This window comes from Xenopus tropicalis, chromosome 1 (genome assembly GCF_000004195.4).
Source record: "Xenopus tropicalis strain Nigerian chromosome 1, UCB_Xtro_10.0, whole genome shotgun sequence".
In the NCBI taxonomy this organism is placed as follows: Eukaryota; Metazoa; Chordata; class Amphibia; order Anura; family Pipidae; genus Xenopus; species Xenopus tropicalis.
This window is the reverse complement of record NC_030677.2, coordinates 210,871,010-210,896,830: the sequence shown is the minus strand read 5'-3', so window position 1 is coordinate 210,896,830 and position 25,821 is coordinate 210,871,010. Positions and strand designations below refer to the sequence as shown.

Below are 25,821 nucleotides of genomic sequence, written 5' to 3'. Positions count from 1 at the left end.
TTTCCCTTAACGTGGCCGTTACCCCTGCAGCAGCAGTACCGCGAGTGCCAGGAGTTGCTGGGCCTGTACCAGACGTATCTGTCGGAGCAGCAGAAGAAGCTGCACGTCTCTCCCGGAAGGAACGAGCAGGTACTTTCCCATTTTTTCACCCTAAATTTTGAAATGTTTCCATATGGTGACAATGTAGGTGGATTGGTCTGTTTATAATTTCCATATATCATATTATTCTGTTTAAATGTAATGTTCCGTATCTAATTCCAGAGCATGTCTATATACTGTACGTTATGGAGAACTATACCCCCCAAACAATGTAGGTCTCTATATAAATATATTGCATAAACCGCTCATATGTAAAACCCTGCTTCATCTAAATAAACCATTTTCATATAAATATACTTTTTTAGTAGTACAGGTATCGGACCCCTTATCCGGAAACCCATTATCCAGAAAGTTCCGAATTACGGAAAGGCCATCTCCCATAGACTCCATTATAAGCAAATAATTCTAATTTTTAAAAATGATTCCCTTTTTCTCTGTAATAATAAAACAGTACCTGTACTTGATCCCAACTAAGATATAATTACCCCTTATTGGGGCAGAACAGCCCTATTGGGTTTATTTAATGGTTAAATGATTCCCTTTTCTCTGTAATAATAAAACAGTACCTGTACTTGATCCCAACTAAGATATAATTACCCCTTATTGGGGGCAGAACAGCCCTATTGGGTTTATTTAATGGTTAAATGATTCCCTTTTCTCTGTAATAATAAAACAGTACCTGTACTTGATCCTAACTAAGATATAATTACCCCTTATTGGGGCAGAACAGCCCTATTGGGTTTATTTCATGGTTAAATGATTCCCTTTTCTCTGTAATAATAAAACAGTACCTGTACTTGATCCCAACTAAGATATAATTACCCCTTATTGGGGGCAGAACAGCCCTATTGGGTTTATTTAATGGTTAAATGATTCCCTTTTCTCTGTAATAATAAAACAGTACCTGTACTTGATCCTAACTAAGATATAATTACCCCTTATTGGGGCAGAACAGCCCTATTGGGTTTATTTCATGGTTAAATGATTCCCTTTTCTCTGTAATAATAAAACAGTACCTGTACTTGATCCCAACTAAGATATAATTACCCCTTATTGGGGCAGAACAGCCCTATTGGGTTTATTTAATGGTTAAATGATTCCCTTTTCTCTGTAATAATAAAACAGTACCTGTACTTGATCCCAACTAAGATATAATTAATCCTTATTGGAGCCAAAACAATCAAATTGGGTTTAATAACTGTTTAAATAATTTTTTCAGTAGACTTAAGGTAGAAGATCCATATTATGGAAAGACCCCTTATCCGGAAAACCCCAGTTCCCGAGCATTCTGGATAACAGGTCTCATACCTGTATGTGCCATTGGGTAATCCTAAATAGGAAACTGCCATTTTAAGTACTAAGCCCCGCCCCCTGGGATCATAGACGTCACAGTGCACACAAACAAGCCAGGGCACACATACATGCTAGGCCCCATCAGCCAATGAATGGGCAGAGTTCTGCCTTTTGCTCCGACACTACTTCCTGTTACAGTTAGAGCTGCATCACTTCCTGTCAGCTGATCTCTGAGGGAGCACACAGCCCATCACTAAATGGCGGCTCAAGGGAAAGGATGTAAAGGGCAATATTTACTGATATATATATTCCAGTTTGGGGGGATTCTTTAATAGGTCACTTAGTTTATATTATACTATCTGTTGGTTAAATATTCGTTCTGGGGGTATAGTTTCCCTTTAAAGGGGTTGTTTACTTTTTACTTAACTTTTAGTATGATGTAGAAAATCATATTACATGACTAATTGCAGTTGGTTTTCATTTTTTATTTTTTGTGCTTTTTGAGTTATTTAGCTTTTTGTTCAGCAGCTCTCTAGTGAGGAATTTCAGCAAGTACCTGGTTGCTAGGGTCCAGTGTACCCTACCAACCAGGCAGTGGTTTAAATGAGAGTGAATAGGGGAGGGTAGCCTCACAGAGCAATAGTTTTATTGCTGCCGGGGTCAGTGACCCCCACCATCTGTCAGTTGGAAAAAAGTAGAAGAAGAGAAATAATTAAAAAACCATTAAAAAAATATAAAATTTAGACCAACTGAAAAGTAAGCTTTATCAGAAAGGTCTCTGTAAATACAGCCATAAGCACTCACAGAAACGCTGTACTGAGTCCTCTATCAAAAGAAACAGGATTTCTTGTCTCCTTTTTTGTAAACATGTTCTTCTGTGCCAGACTTCTCTCTCAGAAAAATTCCTCAATCCCATTGTCCATTCAACACAGAGGAGGGGGGTATCTGCCTTGCCAGGGACAAACATGGAGTTAACAAATTTTTCGAGTGATTTGCAGTTTGTAAATAGGGTCCTCAGTCGGAGTGCAAGGTTAGAGTGTAAGCTCTGTGGGGAGGAATCTGTGCGTAGGTAATTGTCCCAATTAAATGCACAGGGGGGACCAATGCCGTGGCCAACAAGTTTGGCACTAGTGAGTAGCACCCAGCAGGACCCGGAGCGCTGCGACTCGCTAGCCTAATGAGAGTAATTAGTACACTGTATACCTGCTAATACAGTAGAAAGGACATTTTATTGTTTCAATCAATTATGCAAATGGCCGTGTTCCTGCCGAGGTGCCGCTCACTTTGTTGGGCGGACAAAAGACTCGCTGCAAATGTTGTACGAACACAGAAATCGGACCTTGGGTTCCCCGGGTTTCTATATGGCGGCCGCGCTCAGGCTGCCGGCCTTTGTACTGCCAGATTTCCATTGTTGGGCTGATGCGCCGCTGCTTTATTTCAATTTATGGGAACACAAAAGTTTTCTAATTCACATAATTGATTAGATAATTGCGGCTGCAGGAATACGGGATAATGATAATTTCCATAGAAATAGCTGTGAATGCACAAGGCTCTCTGCCTCCGTACTGGGAATGCAGGTTATGGTGGCACCGTGAACTTAGTGACGCGTTACATGCCGGGTAGTGCCATGGACAGCTTGTTGCTAAGGGAGGGGGGTACAGTAACGGAGTAATTGGCATCTGGCAGAGAGGGTTGAACAACAGGTTACAGTTTCTGGTATGTGGCAGGCAAGTATAGAGAACAAAGATAGTAGATCTGTATTGCCAACGCGTTTTGGGCGTCCCTGCCCTGAATAAGCGATGTTGAGCCTGAAATATTGTTGTTTTATGTGGCCCTTGGTGAGTGTGTCTGACCATCCTGCCTGATCAATTTCCATTTTCCTCACATAGTAAGTAAGAATAAGGGATATATATATCCTGCTGTGTAAAAAGTGGAGTGAAGCATTACCAGTAATGTTGCCCAAGGTAACCAATCAGCAATCAGATTTCAACAGTAGCAAAGCATCTATTGGCTGCTATGAGCAACATCACGGGTAATGTCTTACTCCACTTTTTACACATTGTGAGAAATATACCCCTTAGTATCTTACTAAGTATATTAATAAAAAATTTGGCCTGTGTTTTAGATTTCGGCCCCCTGATGTGATTGAGTTTGACACCCCTGTTATAGAGGAACAATAGGACACAGCATATAGTGACATGTTAGTTTATATAGGAACAATAGGACACAGCATAGATTGTAAATTTCTGATTGGTTAGTGCTGGGAACTGTGCTTTTTTTTAGTAGACTGGTAAAATTTAGCGTAGGGAAGAGAATTGACTGGGTTAGGTTGTGGAACTAAATTAGGAAAGAGCATTGATGACTGGGTTAGGTTGTGGAACAAGAGTAGGGAAGAGCATTGGTGACTGGGTTAGGTTGTGGAACTAAATTAGGAAAGAGCATTGATGACTGGGTTAGGTTGTGGAACAAGAGTAGGGAAGAGCATTGGTGACTGGGTTAGGTTGTGGAACGAGAGTAGGGAAGAGCATTGACTGGGTTAGGTTGTGGAACGAGAGTAGGGAAGAGCATTGACTGGGTTAGGTTGTGGAACGAGAGTAGGGAAGAGCATTGGTAACTGGGTTAGGTTGTGGAACGAGAGTAGGGAAGAGCATTGGTAACTGGGTTAGGTTGTGGAACGAGAGTAGGGAAGAGCATTGACTGGGTTAGGTTGTGGAACGAGCGTAGGGAAGAGCATTGACTGGGTTAGGTTGTGGAACGGGAGTAGGGAAGAGCATTGATGACTGGGTTAGGTTGTGGAACAAGAGTAGGGAAGAGCATTGGTGACTGGGTTAGGTTGTGGAACGAGAGTTGGGAAGAGCATTGACTGGGTTAGGTTGTGGAACGAGAGTAGGGAAGAGCATTGACTGGGTTAGGTTGTGGAACGAGAGTAGGGAAGAGCATTGACTGGGTTAGGTTGTAGAACGAGAGTAGGGAAGAGCATTGGTGACTGGGTTAGGTTGTGGAACGAGAGTAGGGAAGAGCATTGGTGACTGGGTTAGGTTGTGGAAAAAGAGTAGGGAAGAGCATTGGTGACTGGGTTAGGTTGTAGAACGAGAGTAGGGAAGAGCATTGATGACTGGGTTAGGTTGTAGAACGAGAGTAGGGAAGAGCATTGAGGACTGGGTTAGGTTGTGGAACGAGAGTAGGGAAGAGCATTGACTGGGTTAGGTTGTAGAACGAGAGTAGAGAAGATCATTGACTGGGTTAGATTGTAGAACGAGAGTAGGGAAGAGCATTGGTGACTGGGTTAGGTTGTAGAACGAGAGTAGGGAAGAGCATTGATGACTGGGTTAGGTTGTAGAACGAGAGTAGGGAAGAGCATTGATGACTGGGTTAGTTTGTAGAACGAGAGTAGGGAAGAGCATTGAGGACTGGGTTAGGTTGTGGAACGAGTGTAGGGAAGAGCATTGACTGGGTTAGGTTCTAGAACGAGAGTAGGGAAGAGCACTGATGACTGGTTAGGTTGTGGCAAGCCTATACCCAAGCCTTCAAACATGATTCATTCTTACCTGATTGTAGTGGCAGTAGGGCAGCAGGTTATATAACAGTCCTGGGTCCCTTCTATCATGGACATTGGAACTAGCTGAATTGTGGGAACGCCAACCTATATTCCTTTATTATAATCTTTCAAGCTCCATTTAGACTGTAAGCCCTATAAAGCAAGGTTTGTTAAGTCCGTAAGACCCAGTTAAGGTGGAGCGGTCCCTTTAATAGGCTTTGGTGACATGGAGCAGAAGGCTGCAGAACAAGAAAGGCCACAGGGTTAGTCACAGGTGGGTTTATAATACAAGAACCGGATTTAATTCATAGTTTATTCAGTTTTTAATAAGCTACTGGCTGCAACATAGAGCAAGAATAGGGCACAGCATATAGGAAAGATAAAGGTAAATCCTTTCTTTAATGAAAAATAAGCTCAGAAATGACTTAAGTCAATCCCTTTAATGGCCAACTGATAGAAAGCACATTGCAGGCTTGAAGGTAACTAATCTCTGCCATCCCCTAAGGAATAGTTATATTATTCATAGCATAGAATAGATATTCGTAGCCTTATTATTGCAGCCAATGTAAGATTTAGCAGATAACCAATTGTTTAGAAATGTAAATTTTAGTTAAAACCTTATGCACACAGTGGTGTGTCGGTAGATACTTTAGCCAACCCCCAAGGACACTAATCTCTACTGATCCATCCATTTTGGACCAAAGAGTAGGATCCTGGCTGTTACTGAGTCATTTTGGCTGCCGATACCCCGATATGGTACAATAAGCAAACAACAAAATGACCAAAGAACCGCACATCGTAGCGTTATGGGCACAAACTAGCCATTCTAGATATCATTTAGCCCACATCTAGATATTCAGGTAATTTCCTGGATTTTTTTGTACCAGTTAGATTATACTTGGTTTTAGGGACTTTGCGGTTTGTGTCCCAGTTGAAGACATTTCTCCATAGTGGTTGAAGACTTGGTAATAAGCCACATCCTCCAAAGAGACTCTCTCCATATGTTTGTGAAGGTTCTCACTCATCCAGGTCATGATATATCTGTAGTAATAATTCGAGTCAACTGGACTTGTGTTAAAGACGTTTCACCAGTCATCCGACTGGCTTTCTCAATGCAGAATTGAGAAAGCCAACCAGATGACTAGTGAAACGTCTTCAAGAAAAACACAGCAAGTCCAGTTGACTTGACTTATTACTACAGATTGACTGGGCAAAATATGGAGAGAGTCTATCTCATTCCTTCACTCAGGTCATATGTTTCATTTAAGGGCTGTGAAGTTAGTCTTGCCTAACGTCTTGACTTAGTTCTGGTCCCACCGAAGTGTCCACGGGTGACCTAGACTGGGGTCACTTGGGCGCAAATGACATTTAGGCGCAATGTGCCTTTGTAAGGTTGTATTAAGGTAGGACCGGCTGACACGGAAATAAATTTATTGAATCCAGACAGCTGTCAAGAAATGTGCCTCCCAGTAGTGGATGCCATGTTGTTCAGTCATTGTCACTGGATGTCCTTCAGATGCCAAATAGTCATAAAGATCTGGACTTCTTCACCTTGGGTTTATTTGAATTCTTCATGCCAATGCACCAGATCATGTGCCAAGCTGGAGACCCATAATAATCTCTCATGTATCCGTCTTTATCCCAGTACTTTGGGGTCTTTGTGATGTAAGGTCTTCATCTGGGGTTAGAGGAGGAGCTGTGCATGCAGTATATAGGGCACAACAGTAACCAGAAAAATAAATTCCATTAGGGTGATTAATAATACAAACAAAATGCAGTTTTAGCAAGATCAAAGCAACAGAGACACGGAATAGGACTGAGTCTTTCTGACAGGTCCAAAAGGCTGTTTTCCCCCCCAGGATGTGTGTATGTGTCAGGGCATATGAAAGGCAGTGCAGTCAGCGCGCCATGGCCTGACAGTATGCATTGACAGATACGATCACTACTGGCAATGTGTGAAGACTCGGAGTAAGCACGGCGACCCACATCTCCTTACACCACCAACCTCTCCAAAATGGAACTTAAGCTCTTATTAGACGTGCATAAAAGTATAAGAAGTAAACTAAAGCATGAGTAATGATGATCATGATTGGATACTGCTGGTAACGATTAAGGCTTGGCTCCTTAGATCATTTAGTTGGTCCACATTGGTTTCTGGCAAAATTCGCCCGATAACTAAAGGTGGCCATACACATTTAGATCCACTCACTTGGTGAGGTCGCCAAGCGAGCAGAACTTCTCCCGATATCCCCACCTATGGGTGGGCGATATCGGGTGAATTTAGGCTAATTCGGTTGTTTGGCCAGTAATAGGCGCAGTCGGTTCAGGGACTGCATCAACGAGCCGATGCAGTCCCCAATCTGACTAAATTTTTTAACCTGCCCGATCGTTATCTGGGCGATTTCAGGCCAGATGTCGGTCGGGCAGGCCTGTCATTTGTGCCCCTACACGGGCTGATAAGCTGCCGAATCGGTCTAAGGGACCGATGTCGGCAGCTACAGTCGGCCCGTGTATGGCCACCTTAAGATCTATGAAAGAGGCTATGGAAAGAAGCAAGTCTATGGCACCATTGGGCTAGTGTATGGATCAAGTGGCTCTGGATCAGATAAAGTCCTCAGTCGATGAAAGTTTCCACCTAACCGGATCAGATATTGATTCTATAGAATACCCTAATCCCACTTATATCCTTAATGTTCTGTAGAAGAATGATGAGTTTGTAGGCCGCTTCTTGGTGTAATAGGAGCTTTGTAAGGCAAGAAGACCAGTAAAGTTGGGCATTCATGGAAAGATCTCATTGGATAGCCTGTGTGCTTGGCTAAATTAAACTGGGCCAGCAATGGGGTTATATTGGAGGCAGACCCATCTGGGGAGAACTTCATCAATAGTCTTGATCTGTTACCGTAAAAAGTACCAGTAACAATACAATTGTAGCCTCACAGAGTCATAGTTTTTTAGGTGCCGGACCCCCATTCAAAATCTCTGAAAGAGTCAAAAGAAGGCAGCAAATGATTACAAAACTATAAATAATGAAGACTAATTAAAAAGTTGCTTAGATTGGACCATTCTGTAATGTATTTGAAGTTGATTTAAGATGTTTAAATTCCAAATGATGGAACGGCAGGAACTCGTCCCCCAATACAATTTGCCTCGGCGTCCCACCGCCCACACCCTCCTGCCAGGGAATTTAAACCCGCAGAGCCCCCATTAATATTTCATTGGGCTGAGCGTGGCGTCGGGAAGAGGTTAATCCAATTGAGGAGCGAAGCCGCGTCTGTTTTGCCGCGTCCCGCGGGAAACACGGGGGGAAAAGTTTTATTAAACAAGAGACAAAATCATTGAATCCTCAGTAGAATCGACTCATTATGCCGAGTTTTTATTTCCAGCTGAGAGAAAATTGCTCATTGATGTGTAAAAAAATCCATCTATTATGGGTAATTTGCAGCTTTAATCTAAGAGCAAATTTAAAGGAGAAGGAAACAAAGAGCCTGTCACGTTGGCATCGGGCAGGTTCCCTAGGGAAGGGCAAGCAAAGGCATCAAGCTTCTCTAGGTACATAGGGCTAGAGCCCTGCACTAGCCACACCCACTGACCCAGGCCCGCCTACCCATAATGCCCTTTCCCCTCAACCCACTACCCGACCCTCCTTTTAGGGGCTAATGATGTGCAGGTTGACTAAAGCTCGACCCAAACCCTACTGACCCAGCTAGTCCCCTATATTTATAGACCCCTGCCCACCGATGATGTCTAGGTACATAGGGCTAGAGCCCTGCATTAGCCACACCCACTGACCCAGACCCGCCTACCCATAATGCCCTTTCCCCTCAACCCACTACCCGACCCTCCTTTTAGGGGCTAATGATGTGCAGGTTGACTAAAGCTCGACCCAAACCCTACTGACCCAGCTAGTCCCCTATATGTATAGACTCCCACCCACCGATGATGTCTAGGTACATAGGGCTAAAGCCCTGCACTTAGGGGCTAATGATGTGCACGCCAACTAAAGCTCGACCTAGACCCTACTGACCCAGCTAGTCCCCTATATGTATAGACCCCCACCCACCGATGATGTCTAGGTACATAGGGCTAGAGCCCTGCACTTAGGGGCTAATGATGTGCGGGTCAACTTAAGCTCAACCCAAACCCTACTGACCCAGCTAGTCCCCTATATTTATAGACCCCTGCCCACCGATGATGTCTAGGCACATAGGGCTAAATCACTGCACTTAGGGGCTAATGATGTGCGGGTGGGTCAACTTAAGCTCAACCCAAACCTTACTGACCCAGCTAGTCCCCTATATTTATAGACCCCCACCCACCGATGATGTCTAGGTACATAGGGCTAGAGCCCTGCACTGGTCAGCCACACCCACTTATCCAGACCAGCCTACCCATAATGCCCTTACCCCCAACCTCTACCCGACCCTCCTTTTAGGGGCTAATGATGTGCGGGTCGACTTAAGCTCGACCCAAACCCTACTGACCCAGCTAGTCCCCTATATTTATAGACCCCTGCCCACCGATGATGTCTAGGTACATAGGGCTAGAGCCCTGCATTAGCCACACCCACTGACCCAGACCCGCCTACCCATAATGCCCTTTCCCCTCAACCCACTACCCAACCCTCCTTTTAGGGGCTAATGATGTGCAGGTTGACTAAAGCTCGACCCAAACCCTACTGACCCAGCTAGTCCCCTATATGTATAGACTCCCACCCACCGATGATGTCTAGGTACATAGGGCTAAAGCCCTGCACTTAGGGGCTAATGATGTGCACGCCAACTAAAGCTCGACCTAGACCCTACTGACCCAGCTAGTCCCCTATATGTATAGACCCCCACCCACCGATGATGTCTAGGTACATAGGGCTAGAGCCCTGCACTTAGGGGCTAATGATGTGCGGGTCAACTTAAGCTCAACCCAAACCCTACTGACCCAGCTAGTCCCCTATATTTATAGACCCCTGCCCACCGATGATGTCTAGGCACATAGGGCTAAATCACTGCACTTAGGGGCTAATGATGTGCGGGTGGGTCAACTTAAGCTCAACCCAAACCTTACTGACCCAGCTAGTCCCCTATATTTATAGACCCCCACCCACCGATGATGTCTAGGTACATAGGGCTAGAGCCCTGCACTGGTCAGCCACACCCACTTATCCAGACCAGCCTACCCATAATGCCCTTACCCCCAACCTCTACCCGACCCTCCTTTTAGGGGCTAATGATGTGCGGGTCGACTTAAGCTCGACCCAACCCCTACTGACCCAGCTAGTCCCCTATATGTATAGACCCCCGCCCACCGATGATGTGTAGGTACATAAGGCTAGAGCCCTGCGCTTAGGGGCTAATGATGTGCGGGTCAACTTAAGCTCAACCCAAACCCTACTGACCCAGCTAGTCCCCTATATTTATAGACCCCCACCCACCGATGATGTCACAAAAGGGGTGGGCAGGAGCACACCTATAAATCAGAGAACTGGGACTCGGCAATGTAAGGTGGTGGTTGGGGAGATCAGGAGGAAGAACTCAACCCAAACCCATGACCCACAAAAGTTGTGCCGAGGTCGGCCGGACTCTCAGGCCCCGCAGGTATAGGGCCGGACTCACAGGCCCCGCAGGTCCCGCAGGTATAGGGCCGGACTCGCAGGTCCCGCAGGTATAGGGCCGGACTCACAGACCCCGCAGGTATAGGGCCGGACTCACAGGCCCCGCAGGTCCCGCAGGTATAGGGCCGGACTCACAGACCCCGCAGGTATAGGGCCGGACTCGCAGGCCCCGCAGGTATAGGGCCGGACTCGCAGGCCCCGCAGGTATAGGGCCGGACTCACAGACCCCGCAGGTATAGGGCCGGACTCGCAGGCCCCGCAGGTATAGGGCCGGACTCACAGGCCCCGCAGGTATAGGGCCGGACTCGCAGGCCCCGCAGGTATAGGGCCGGACTCGCAGGCCCCGCAGGTATAGGGCCGGACTCGCAGGCCCCGCAGGTATAGGGCCGGACTCGCAGGCCCCGCAGGTATAGGGCCGGACTCGCAGGCCCCGCAGGTATAGGGCCGGACTCGCAGGCCCCGCAAGTATAGGGCCAGACTCGCAGGCCCCGCAGGTATAGGGCCGGACTCGCAGGCCCCGCAGGTATAGGGCCGGACTCGCAGGCCCCGCATGTATAGGGCCAGACTCGCAGGCCCCGCAGGTATAGGGCCGGACTCACAGGCCCCGCAGGTATAGGGCCGGCCCGCACATCACTAGTAGGGGTCACTCCGAGAAGCTGATTAACCAGATCAGGATGAAAAAGAATCTTCTTCTTGAGAGTGATTAGAGTCAGAATTTACCTCGGTACCCAAACAGGGTACAAAAATTAAATGTGATATTGTGAGTCAGTTTGCAGTTGGTCTTCATATTTTTATTATTTGTAGTTTTGTTTTTTTTAATTTTTCAATTTTTGTTTAGCAGCTCTCCTGTTAGGAGTTTCAGCAGCTATCTGGTTGCTAGGGTCCAGATTACCTTAGCAACAAGGGAGTGGTTTAAATGAAAGACTGTTATATGAATAGGAGAGGGGCTGAATAGAAAAATAAGTAATAAAAAGTAACAATAACAATAAAACTGGAGCCTCACAGAGCAATAGGGTTTGGCTGCCGGGGTCAGTGACCCCCATTTGGAAGCTGCAAAGAGTTAGAAGAAAACGTCAAACTGCAAAAACTAAAATAAATAATTCTCTCGGCCTTTTTCCATAGATGATTAGCCAGCAATGCAAAATACGGCAGATTTCAGCAATTTGCCCAATTTTACATAGAAGTCACACTTTGCATCTGAATATTTCATGAACGTTAACTGAAACAGAATTATTCCCAGTCTGGGATACCCTGCGCCTTCTGAATGTATTGCTCTGATTATTCATGGGTTTGAGTTAACTTAGAGACTCGCACACATCCAAAATTAGTCACAACCGTGTGGCCTGTTCTGCCTTGTGCCTTTATATGGGGGGCACAGAACCCCTCAGTGACTGCTAATATCCTTATCATTTACAGTAGGGGGTACATTATCCCTTATAATACATGAGTGATACTCAGAGTTCCCTGTATAACTCAGCCTGCAGCCTTGTGCCTTTATATGGGCACAGAACCCCTCAGTGACTGCTAATATCCTTATCATTTACAGTAGGGGGTACATTATCCCTTATAATACATGAGTGATACTCAGAGTTCCCTGTATAACTCAGCCTGCAGCCTTGTGCCTTTATATGGGGGGCACAGAACCCCTCAGTGACTGCTAATATCCTTATCATTTACAGTAGGGGGTACATTATCCCTTATAATACATGAGTGATACTCAGAGTTCCCTGTATAACTCAGCCTGCAGCCTTGTGCCTTTATATGGGGGGCACAGAACCCCTCAGTGACTGCTAATATCCTTATCATTTACAGTAGGGGGTACATTATCCCTTATAATACATGAGTGATACTCAGAGTTCCCTGTATAACTCAGCCTGCAGCCTTGTGCCTTTATATGGGCACAGAACCCCTCAGTGACTGCTAATATCCTTATCATTTACAGTAGGGGGTACATTATCCCTTATAATACATGAGTGATACTCAGAGTTCCCTGTATAACTCAGCCTTGTGTCCCTACTCTAGTTGCCAGAAATGGCCAAGTAAAGAGAAATAATCCCCTTGAGGATTCCCAGCCCTGACCTTGGGTGTATTTATACTGATTAATCACATCACCTTTAATTCTGTTTTTTTCCCTAAATGAAAACAAACCTAATTTGTCAGACATTCCTGCTTAGCCTCAGCCCTCCTACCGGCTAATTGTATTTGCTGCCCTTCCCTGAAGTTCACTATCTATTTATTTTTTCCCTTCTCAAAGTGCCAGAAATTGCTTCTAAAATGTGAGAGATTCTCCTCATGCACTACAACTCCCAGCATTCCCTCTGAGAGCCAATTATAGCCCCAAATGGCCACGTGGCTTATAATTAATTAATAGGGTCCGCTATATAGAATGTACAGGTATCGGACCACTTATCCGGAAACCCATTATTCAGAAAGTTCCAAGTTATGGAAAGGCCATCTCCCATCGACTCCATTTTAATCAAAAAATTCACATTTTTAAAAATGATTTCCTTTTTCTCTGTAATAATAAAACAGTACCTGTACTTGATCCCAACTAAGATATAATTACCCCTTATTGGGGCAGAACAGCCCTATTGGGTTTATTTCATGGTTAAATGATTCCCTTTTCTCTGTAATAATAAAACAGTACCTGTACTTGATCCCAACTAAGATATAATTACCCCTTATTGGGGGCAGAACAGCCCTATTGGGTTTATTTCATGGTTAAATGATTCCCTTTTCTCTGTAATAATAAAACAGTACCTGTACTTGATCCCAACTAAGATATAATTACCCCTTATTGGGGCAGAACAGCCCTATTGGGTTTATTTCATGGTTAAATGATTCCCTTTTCTCTGTAATAATAAAACAGTACCTGTACTTGATCCCAACTAAGATATAATTACCCCTTATTGGGGGCAGAACAGCCCTATTGGGTTTATTTCATGGTTAAATGATTCCCTTTTCTCTGTAATAATAAAACAGTACCTGTACTTGATCCCAACTAAGATATAATTACCCCTTATTGGGGCAGAACAGCCCTATTGGGTTTATTTAATGGTTAAATGATTCCCTTTTCTCTGTAATAATAAAACAGTACCTGTACTTGATCCCAACTAAGATATAATTACCCCTTATTGGGGCAGAACAGCCCTATTGGGTTTATTTAATGGTTAAATGATTCCCTTTTCTCTGTAATAATAAAACAGTACCTGTACTTGATCCCAACTAAGATATAATTACCCCTTATTGGGGGCAGAACAATCCTATTGGGTTTAATTACTGTTTAAATAATTTTATTAGCAGACTTAATGTAGGAGATCCAAATTATGGAAAGACCCCTTATCCGGAAAACCCCCAGGTCCCGGGCATTCTGGATAACAGGTCCCGTACCTGTATTAGTTTTACTATTAGACTTTTCTTGCCTGCTACTTGGCTTAAAAATAAGAAATCTATCAGAAGCCTCTTTCTCCCTATTTGCTTAAAATGCACCTTACTTTCTGGGGCACCCTGTGAGCACCCTGCTATTATGTGATCTCATATGTGTAATTACTTGAGATAGCACAGTATATTGATCAAATCTAACCTGAGGCTTAACTCTGGTTGCCAGGGTCAGTGACCCCCAACAACCAGCGTTTATAATGACAGGCTAGAGAGAGGCAAATGGTTCACCTTTAGGCAGAGACCTCCATTATGGAGAGGCTTTTTGCCCTGCTCTGATGGCAACTTAGAATGGAGAGAGTTTGCTCCTTTGGTATGTAGGCCCCAAGCCCCCCAGCCACTAAGGGCTTCCCTGGCTTCAGGCTTATGCCCCACGTAGGGTATCTCTATCAGGGGGTATCCCTATTAGCCCCCTGTGCCTCCTGTTCTTGATACAAATGGGGCTTAAATGTAAAATATTCCTCCGTACCCTGGCCGTGCCAGATTGGTAGAATGCACTCGGATTGTAGGGGCCACTGGGTCCCATCGCTGGCCCATAAAGCCGGCTCCATTCGCGCTTATGTTAAAGTGAGAATAAAACACAACATCAACGTTTATTCGCTCATGAAATATAAAAGCAGCCAAAGGCAGCGCTGCCTCGTTGCGACTCCTGAGCCTCCCAGCATCTTTTTTTTTTATCTCTATTCTCTCTGCGGCACGGCCTGTCCTCTCATTCAAATCTAACCTGAGGTTAACTCTGGTTGCTAGGGTCATTGACCCCCAACAACCAGCGTTTATAATGACAGGCTAGAGAAAGGCAAATGGTTCACCTTTAGGCAGAGACCTGCTTTATGGAGAGGCTTTGGGCCCTGCCCTGATGGCAACTTCGATATGTAGGCCCCAAGCCCCCCAGCCGCTAAGGGCTTCTCTGGCTTCAGGCTTATGCCCCACGTAGGGTATCTCTATCAGGGGGTATCCCTATTAGCCTCCTGCCCTTGATACAAATGGAAGCATCTTGAGTGTTTATTGGGGCTTAAATGTAAAATATTCCTCCGTACCCTGGCCGTGCCAGATTGCTAGAATGCACTAGGATTGTAGGGGCCACTGGGTCCCATCGCTGGCCCATAAAGCCGGCTCCATTCGCGCTTATGTTAAAGTGAGAATAAAACACAACATCAACGTTTATTCGCTCATGAAATATAAAAGCAGCCAAAGGCAGCGCTGCCTCGTTGCGACTCCTGAGCCTCCCAGCATCTATTTTATCTCTTTTCTCTCTGCGGCACGGCCTGTCCTCTCATTCACCGACGGCAACCCCCCCCCCCCCAAAGTATCTTCTAGGAAAAAAAATAAAAAGGCAAAATGTTCCTACTTCAATTTCATTTTAATGGCACACTCGAGCCCGGGCCCCCGAAATGTCAGCCTTTTGTGTTCTCAAACCTTTAGAAAGTTGAGCAAATCGGGCGCACAAGAGCCATCAACCCCGATAGCAGCCGGCTAAATATCAGCCTCCGACAAATACATTTTAGATGGATCTTACTCTCCAGACAATTTGAATTTTAAATGGTGGAAAAAAAAAAAAAAAGTGACATCCCCGTCCCGCTGAATGCAGATTGAGAGGGAGCCGTAAAGGGGAAATTTCGCTGTTCTCTCCCCCTTGGTCTTTTTGTCGCTGTAATGGAAAACTGTTCCTATAGACGAACCAAACGTAACTGCTCTCCATTTCAATAATTTACAGCCCCGGCGACCTATAAACACAAAGTGCCGCTGTGCCCGGGAAGTGCCAGGCTGCGGGACGCGCTCCCGGGTGGCATTCTGTGGACTTTAAATACCGGGTGCATAAAAGAAATGATACCTGAACATTTGGAGAACGGCGGCGTGGCGTTCCCCCGAGCTCTGTATCGGGACTGATGATTTGTCACTGCAGTTAGAGAACAAGGCTCCCCCCGCCTGTCCCCGCTCAGGGCACTTACACCGTGCGTTCATTCTGCTCTGACAGCCTCTTTCTATAGCGAGAGGGGGGCTTTGAGCATTTAATTACTGCTCCATGGCTGCCTACATGGGAAGCGAGGCCGTAATGTGACAGTGTAACCCCTATGGAACCCCACAGTGACCTGTATGGGGTGCAGCAACAGTGGCAGTTTGCTGTGGGCACCCACAATCACAAGGGCCTCTTGGGAGAAAAAGTTGATTGCAAGACAAACAAAATAACTGATGTTTTTGCATTATTTGTGCCCTGGGTACCCCTGGAGCTATAGCAGGGTGACTGTTACCCCAATGTTTCTATATATCTGTAACCTTGTTATGGGCTAAGGGGGCCCAGCCTGAAGGCCAGTTAGGGGGGGATTTGGGGTGAGTGCTTATTTGTGCCCTGGGTACCCCTGGAACTATAGCAGGGTGACTGTTACCCCAATGTTTCTATATATCTGTAACCTTGTTATGGGCTAAGGGGGCCCAGCCTGAAGGCCAGTTAGGGGGGGGATTTGGGGTGAGTGCTTATTTGTGCCCTGGGTACCCCTGGAACTATAGCAGGGTGACTGTTACCCCAATGTTTCTATATATCTGTAACCTTGTTATGGGCTAAGGGGGCCCAGCCTGAAGGCCAGTTAGGGGGGGATTTGGGGTGAGTGCTTATTTGTGCCCTGGGTACCCCTGGAACTATAGCGGGGTGACTGTTACCCCAATGTTTCTATATATCTGTAACCTTGTTATGGGCTAAGGGGGCCCAGCCTGAAGGCCAGTTAGGGGGGGATTTGGGGTGAGTGCTTATTTGTGCCCTGGGTACCCCTAGAACTATAGCAGGGTGACTGTTACCCCAATGTTTCTATATATCTGTAACCTTGTTATGGGCTAAGGGGGCCCAGCCTGAAGGCCAGTTAGGGGGGGATTTGGGGTGAGTGTTTATTTGTGCCCTGGGTACCCCTGGAACTATAGCAGGGTGACTGTTACCCCAATGTTTCTATATATCTGTAACCTTGTTATGGGCTAAGGGGGCCCAGCCTGAAGGCCAGTTAGGGGGGGATTTGGGGTGAGTGCTTATTTGTGCCCTGGGTACCCCTGGAACTATAGCGGGGTGACTGTTACCCCAATGTTTCTATATAATAGTTTGCAAGCTCCATGTTGGGTTGTAGTAATAATACTAATATAAATGGAAGTTTATGGGATTATTATTAGCAGGTTCTGGATCTAATTGCGTATAAGAGTGCAGAGTTCTCGCTTAGTGCGGGTTCCGGCCCCACAAGACACAGACAATAGGAAATTATTTGTTCTGCGTCAGTAATATAAGGGGAATTTTCAGTTTCTCGGCCGTGTCGCTTTGCCAGGATACAGTCAGTGTTTGTAATCTCCCTAATCTTCAACTGATCCGACAAGTCCTCACTGAAATCCTCCCCCGGATGGTTCTCCAGGAAACATACTAATGAGCTTGGCTGCTTTGTCCAGCTGGCCCGGGCCGCTTGCCTTCATTACAGTGATGGAACCAAAGCTGCACTGTCTGTACTCTAATTATCCATCATGTGTTTGTGGCTCGTTCCACTCGCTGTTTAACAAACACCAAGGTAAAGCCAAGCCGAGGCTCTCCTGCCATTGGCACCCATGAGCAGTGGGTAGGGTGCCTCTCGTCTTGCCTTAAAGCACCCAGGTAGGATCTGTGCCACTGTGACAGAATGCTCTGTTATACAGATAGCTAGAATCTCAGCCATAAAGCAGGGCAGGACTGCTGCTTACAATGGGGGGATCAGATAGGATCTGTGCCACTGTGACAGAATGCTCTGTTATACAGATAGCTAGAATCTCAGCCATAAAGCAGGGCAGGACTGCTGCTTACAATGGGGGGGATCAGATAGGATCTGTGCCACTGTGACAGAATGCTCTGTTATACAGATAGCTAGAATCTCAGCCATAAAGCAGGGCAGGACTGCTGCTTACAATGGGGGGGGGGGGGGATCAGATAGGATCTGTGCCACTGTGACAGAATGCTCTGTTATACAGATAGCTAGAATCTCAGCCATAAAGCAGGGCAGGACTGCTGCTTATACTGTGTCTTATATTTCCCATGCCAAATAATGATGATTTATTTTAGCTACTATAAGAAATAACGTGCCTTGTTACATCATTGATATTATATATTAACTTGGGGCTTTACTTGCCCTTTAATCTAAGGTACCTCCCTATATATATATATATACACATAATCTCCTTTCCTCTTGGAATCCTAAGTGCCTTCAAGTGGTTAAATTGCAGCCCATTTGCCTGCGTGCCCAGAGAATGAATAGGCGGCGGGGGGCGAGGGAGATGTCAGCTCCTGGGGTGCCCCCACCTATCCCCGCCCGGATTCTATTTGCTTATGGTGCGTAAATGTGAAATATACTGGCCATTTCTTGTTAGTGCAGCCGGCTAAACTTCCCCGAGCACAAATAGCCAGGCTTTGGGCCCTGATATTGGCTGAATATGCAGGCAGCATAAGGGAAATAGCACAGCGCTGCCATAAATTGAGGATATATATATATTGTGTGAATCAAGCACCGGGGCTAATAGAGTTGACCTGTAATTCCACAAACCACAAGCGAACGTTTGAGAGCAGTTCTTCCCCTCCTGAACTTTATTTAGAGCCTTTGCTTAGCCATCACTTCTCCTAATGGCACGGGGCCCCCCTCCATGTCAGGCCCATTGGTTATGCCGTGGCCCCGCGGACCCTCCAACCTGTTTAACAGCAAAGGGCCACGATCTCTGATTAAAGGCAAAATGCTGATACTTGATTTGCACTTGAACGCGCTGCTTATCAGGGCTTATAAAATCCCCCCCTATTCTGTATTTTCCTGGGAATCAGCACTGTGGCTGCCTAGGGGTGTTTGTGAACTACAACTCCCAGCATACAATTGGGCTTGTGTATTCAGTTGCCTTCATGTTGAACCAAAAAAAATTATATAATAAATAAGTACATAAGCCCAACGCGTTTCGACCTTTATAGGGTCTTCATCAGGGGAAAGATAACGGATCTCTGTAGAATACAATGGAGTTTTATCCATGGTCTGCTATGTAACCTGTGCCTTTTCTTCTTTTTCCACAGCGGGTATTTATAAAAACTATAGTAGGGTTTCTGTAGCAAACACCCCAGCTGTACCAGTGCAGGAACGGCTGCCCCCGGGGCTACACAGTGGGGTATTTATATAAACTATAGTAGGGTTTCTGTAGCAAACACCCCAGCTGTACCGGTGCAGGAACGGCTGCCCCCGGGGCTACACAGTGGGGTATTTATATAAACTATAGTAGGGTTTCTGTAGCAAACACCCCAGCTGTACCGGTGCAGGAATGGCTGCCCCCGGGGCTACACAGCGGGGTATTTATATAAACTATAGTAGGGTTTCTGTAGCAAACACCCCAGCTGTACCAGTGCAGGAATGGCTGCCCCCGGGGCTACAAAAGCGGGGTATTTATATAAACTATAGTAGGGTTTTCTGTAGCAAACACCCCAGCTGTACCGGTGCAGGAACGGCTGCCCCCGGGTCTACCAGCGGGGTATTTATATAAACTATAGTAGGGTTTCTGTAGCAAACACCCAGCTGTACCAGTGCAGGAATGGCTGCCCCCGGGGCTACACAGCGGGGTATTTATATAAACTATAGTAGGGTTTCTGTAGGCAAACACCCAGCTGTACCGGTGCAGGAATGGCTTGCCCCCGGGGCTACACAGCGGGGTATTTATATAACTATAGTAGGGTTTTCTGTAGCAAACACCCCAGCTGTACCGGTGCAGGAATGGCTGCCCCCGGGGCTACACAGCGGGGTATTTATATAAACTATAGTAAGGGTTTCTGTAGCAAACACCCCAGCTGTAACCGGTGCAGGAATGGCTGCCCCCGGGGCTACACAGCGGGGTATTTATATAAACCATAGTAGGGTTTCTGTAGCAAACACCCCAGCTGTACCGGTGCAGGAATGGCTGCCCCCGGGGCTACACAGCGGTGGTATTTATATAAACTATAGTAGGGTTCTGTAGCAAACACCCCAGCTGTACCAGTGCAGGAATGGCTGCCCCCGGGGCTACACAGCGGGGGTATTTATATAAACTATAGTAGGGTTTCTGTAGCAAACACCCCAGCTGTACCGGTGCAGGAATGGCTGCCCCCGGGGCTACACAGCGGGGTATTTATATAAACTATAGTAGGGTTTCTGTAGCAAACACCCCAGCTGTACCAGTGCAGAAATAGCTGCCCCCGGGGCTACACAGCGGGGTATTTATATAAACTATAGTAGGGTTTCTGTAGCAAACACCCCAGCTGTACCAGTGCAGGAATGGCTGCCCCCGGGGCTACACAGCGGGGTATTTATATAAACTATAGTAGGGTTTCTGTAGCAAACACCCCAGCTGTACCAGTGCAGGAATGGCTGCCCCCGGGGCTACAGAGCGGGGTATTTATATAAACTATAGTAGGGTTTCTGTAGCAAACACCCCAGCTGTACCAGTGCAGGAATGGCTGCCCCCGGGGCTACAGAGCGGGGTATTTATATAAACTATAGTAGGGTTTCTGTAGCAAACACCCCAGCTGTACCAGTGCAGGAATGGCTGCCCCCGGGGCTACACAGCAGGGTATTTATACCGTACATAATACTTCTATTAATTTAATTCAGTTTTTTTGTGTTACTGTTCCTTTAAAGCTCGGGGATGGAGTGGGGCAGTAATAGATGAGTAGGTATAAAGTCCCGTAGTGCCCTGTGAGTGCAGCAATAAGGCACTGCTGCCGAATAACAACTTGTAGCCTTTTGATTGGCTTCCCCGCAGGCCGAGAGAGCGCCTCGGAATACTGACGAAGGAGGCAGTTAAAATGGTGCGAGACAGTTACAGGAAAATCCATTCGCTGTCATTTCACACTCAGTAACAAAAGCTCATTAGTCGGGAGAGATTGAGTTTACAGGTCCCAAGTGGAGGCGGATTTGTTGCCCTGCATTTGCCGGCCCCCACAATGCATTGTTCTCCGGCCCAACTTGCCAAGTTCACGTCGTAAGCCCTGTGAGAGGTAACTATAGCGGGACGACTGCGGCCATTACTCTCGCACACCGGCTGTCTACGGTCCCAGCAGCGCTCTCACTAAGCTGCAGTGCAGTCTATTTATCCCTATGGAGCGCTGTCTCCTAGAAAGCTGCTAACGGCTCTAAAGCTCCCAGGCCTGACTTCAATTTCCTCTCCTACGGGGCCGCCATCAGAAATCATGGGGCCCCTCACAACAAAATTTTCTGGGGCCCCCCTCCTCCCACACCCCCAATGGCCCCTCCCCCAGTGACCCCTCCTATTAATACAAAGGACATACAGACATTGGTAGCCAGGGCCCCCCTAAAACATTGGTGGCCAGGGGTTACGTTTTGCATTGGTGCCAGGGCAGGTACCCCCTAAATCATTGCTAGCCAGCCCAGGGCCCCCTAAAACATTGGTGGTCCTCCCCCAAATTACTCATACTATGGCCTGCTCTCCGCTGCTTCCTTCCCCATCCTTTGGCTCCCCCCAGCGTCTTCCGGCTCCCCCCCCAGCGTCGTCCTGTTTCTTCCCATGCAACCCAAGCAACCTCCTGCCCCCCCCCCAGCAGCTCCTGCTTCCCCCCAGGCCCCTCCAAGCATCCTCCTGCTTCCCCCAGGGCCCCCCAAGTATTCTTCAGCTTCCCCCAGGGCCTCCAAGCATCCTTCAGTTCCCCCACAGCATCCTTTTGCTTCCCCCAGGGCCCCCCCAAGTATCCTTCAGCTTCCCCCAGGGCCCCCCCAAGTATCCTTCAGCTTCTCCCAGGGCCCCCCCAAGTATCCTTCAGCTTCCCCCAGGGCCCCCCCCCAAGTATCCTTCAGCTTCCCCAAGCACCCCCTGATGGCGGCCCTGCTCTCCTATACTGAGCAGTTACTGATACGAATAGATTGGGGAGAGAAGAGTTACCTAAAGCAGGTCCAGCAAAACCACCATACATGAGTGGAAAATGTACCCACAGCTTAACAAAAAAAAAAACCAAAGAAATATATATATTTATATAATATAGAGTTTGGTCATTTCCCTATGGGAGCAAACTGTTAATTATATCCTTATAAACGGTGCTTAGTGATGTCATCAGTTATAATTGGGGGTTTGTGATAGCTCTGCAATAGCGACCTTAGATTGTAAGCTCCTCTGGTGCAGGGACTTACATCGTTTAAAGCGATGCGGAAATGTCGGCGCTTTATAAATAACAGGAAATAAATAAATGGAGTGTGAAGAAAATAAAAGCGAAAAATAAATATAGAACAACAAGTGCAGGTGAATCCCTATGTGCCATAGTTTTATGGTATCTCTCTGTACAGGCTATGAGCAAACTTAGGGGGCTGTTCCTGCTGAATTGTGCTTAGTACAGGGGAATCCCTATGTGCCATAGTTTTATGGTATCTCTCTGTACAGGCTATGAGCAAACTTAGGGGGCTGTTCCTGCTGAATTGTGCTTAGTACAGGGGAATCCCTATGTGCCATAGTTTTATGGTATCTCTCTGTACAGGCTATGAGCAAACTTAGGGGGCTGTTCCTGCTGAATTGTGCTTAGTACAGGGGAATCCCTATGTGCCATAGTTTTATGGTATCTCTCTGTACAGGCTATGAGCAAACTTAGGGGGCTGTTCCTGCTGAATTGTGCTTAGTACAGGGGAATCCCTATGTGCCATAGTTTTATGGTATCTCTCTGTACAGGCTATGAGCAAACTTAGGGGGCTGTTCCTGCTGAATTGTGCTTAGTACAGGGGAATCCCTATGTGCCATAGTTTTATGGTATCTCTCTGTACAGGCTATGAGCAAACTTAGGGGGCTGTTCCTGCTGAATTGTTTATTACTGGGAGCGACTACTGCACTGGGCCCCCGAGGGGCCACTAGTAACTCCTATAAGCAGTGCGAGTGTTCTCCTGTCCGTCCCTGCGCGGCCTGCACCCCCAGAGCAACAGCCCCCCCCCTCCAGGGCCAATTAGCTTTAACTTGTTTACCGCGCTGATATCTATATGTTAAATGACAAGAGAATTCAGCTTATTGAATAATTTACAATCCCGCTCTAATTGGTGTCACATGACCTGGGAAAGGCCAGGGATGACGCCAGGAGCAACGCCGCGAATAAAGCTCATGAATAATTCACGCGCCGGATCGTTCATTCGCCCGACGTCTCCTTACAGGCACAAGTTAGCGAGTAATAAAGGACTAGGCAACACCTGGAAGCATTTAGTCCCCGGAACGAGAAGCTAATCTACCTTGATGATCTTCTTAACGAGCGGCGCCAACTTATAAGGCGTAATTATGCCAGGGAGATGGCGGGTCATTTGTTTGGAGCGGGGCGCTGGCATGGCGCTCACTGCAGCTGCTGCGGGATCTGGCGTTTTCCAGATAAGACAGACTTCTGTAATTTGGATCTCCATACCTTAAGGCTACTAAAAATCATTTAACGGAAAACTACACCCCCAGAATGAATACGTAACCAACAGACAGTTTATATTATACTAAGTGACCTATTAAAGAAACTCCCCAAACTGGAATATATATATCAGTAAATATTGCCCTTTTATATCCTTTCCCTTGAGCCGCCATTTAGTGATGGGCTGTGTGCTCCCTCAGAGATCAGCTGACAGGAAGTGATGCAGCTCTAACTGTAACAGGAAGTAGTGTGGGAGCAAAAGGCAGAACTCTGCCCATTCATTGGCTGATGGGGCCTAGCATGTATGTGTGCCTTGGCTTGTTTGGGTGCACTGTGACTCCTATGATCCCAGGGGGCGGCCCTTAGTACTTAAAATGGCAGTTTCCTATTTAGGATTACCCAATGTCACATACTGCTAATAAAGTAATAAATAAATAAATAATTTATATGAAAATGGTTTATTTAGATGAAGCAGGGTTTTACATATGAGCTGTTTATGTGATATATTTATATAGAGACCTACATTGTCTGGGGAGATAGTTTCCCTTTAATCAATAAATAAACCCAACAGGGCTGTTCTGCCCCCAATAAGGGGTAATTATATCTTAGTTGGGATCAAGTACAGGTACTGTTTTATTATTACAGAGAAAAGGGAATCATTTAACCATTAAATAAACCCAATAGGGCTGTTCTGCCCCCAATAAGGGGTAATTATATCTTAGTTGGGATCAAGTACAGGTACTGTTTTATTATTACAGAGAAAAGGGAATCATTTAACCATTAAATAAACCCAATAGGGCTGTTCTGCCCCCAATAAGGGGTAATTATATCTTAGTTGGGATCAAGTACAGGTACTGTTTTATTATTACAGAGAAAAGGGAATCATTTAACCATTAAATAAACCCAATAGGGCTGTTCTGCCCCCAATAAGGGGTAATTATATCTTAGTTGGGATCAAGTACAGGTACTGTTTTATTATTACAGAGAAAAGGGAATCATTTAACCATTAAATAAACCCAATAGGGCTGTTCTGCCCCCAATAAGGGGTAATTATATCTTAGTTGGGATCAAGTACAGGTTCTGTTTTATTATTACAGAGAAAAGGGAATCATTTAACCATTAAATAAACCCAATAGGGCTGTTCTGCCCCCAATAAGGGGTAATTATATCTTAGTTGGGATCAAGTACAGGTACTGTTTTATTATTACAGAGAAAAGGGAATCATTTAACCATTAAATAAACCCAATAGGGCTGTTCTGCCCCAATAAGGGGTAATTATATCTTAGTTGGGATCAAGTACAGGTACTGTTTTATTATTACAGAGAAAAGGGAATCATTTAACCATTAAATAAACCCAATAGGGCTGTTCTGCCCCCAATAAGGGGTAATTATATCTTAGTTGGGATCAAGTACAGGTACTGTTTTATTATTACAGAGAAAAGGGAATCATTTAACCATTAAATAAACCCAATAGGGCTGTTCTGCCTCCAATAAGGGGTAATTATATCTTAGTTGGGATCAAGTACAGGTTCTGTTTTATTATTACAGAGAAAAGGGAAATTCATTAGAAAATTAGAACTATTTGCTTATAGTAGAGTCTATGGGAGATGGCCTTTCTGTAATTTGGAGCTTTTTGGATAATGGCTGCCATAGCTGTACTGCAGTAGGCCAATAAAAGTCAGCTGCTCATTGGCCATTACGGCCCAAGGTTGCTCCCAGGGCATTAGGTACGACTGGGCCCTGAGCTAAAGGATCTGGTTGGCTGTGTTATTTATAATAAGGAGAGATGTCTAATCTACAGCCCATCAGCAGTTCTACAAATCCCAGTATCCCCTGCCAGCCTCACAGGAGCTTCCATATTAAATTCAGCTAAACACCAAATATATTAGAAATATAATATTAATAATAAAGGGGAACTCATCCTAAGGAGAGATAACAAGGCAGCGCGAGGTCTTTGCTTTGTTGCTGAGGAAGAAGGGACGGTGACAGCGCATCAAATGAGAGCGTTCATGGCGTTCCGACCGCCTTTGCTCCGGCGCCCACGCTGCGCCTTTTCATGTGTCACTCAGACTTCAGCAACTTAATTGATGCCATTTGTGAGCGGCGCTGGAGTCCCCAAGGGGCAGGGATTCTGCTGTTACCGGCACGGCTGCCCTTTATCTGTGAGAGAAGATGTTGCTGTGAGATCCCCCATTCCTGCAACTTTACTCCCATAACTCCCTGTTACTTCTAATGCTGAACTGCCTGTGATTTCTACTCATACAGGCCTGATCTTATCAAATAATATAGTTCTCAATAAATTAATGGGTAATAAAGACTAATCAGGACTGCTGCTTACAATGGGGGGGGATCAGATAGGATCTGTGCCACTGTGACAGAATGCTCTGTTATACAGATAGCTAGAATCTCAGCCATAAAGCAGGGCAGGACTGCTGCTTACAATGGGGGGGATCAGATAGGATCTGTGCCACTGTGACA

The 25,821-nt window shown here is 46.0% G+C and overlaps 1 protein-coding gene across 1 annotated transcript in view; it reads left to right on the top strand.

Annotated features, from left to right (window-relative positions):
* The window catches only part of kiaa1328 (protein hinderin), an 88,978-nt gene that overhangs the window by 35,644 nt on the left and 27,513 nt on the right, over nt 1-25,821 (top strand). Inside the window, exon 6 of the mRNA XM_031894941.1 lies at nt 23-129. Coding sequence (XP_031750801.1) covers nt 23-129 — 107 coding nt within the window. The remainder of the gene's footprint in view (nt 1-22; nt 130-25,821) is intronic.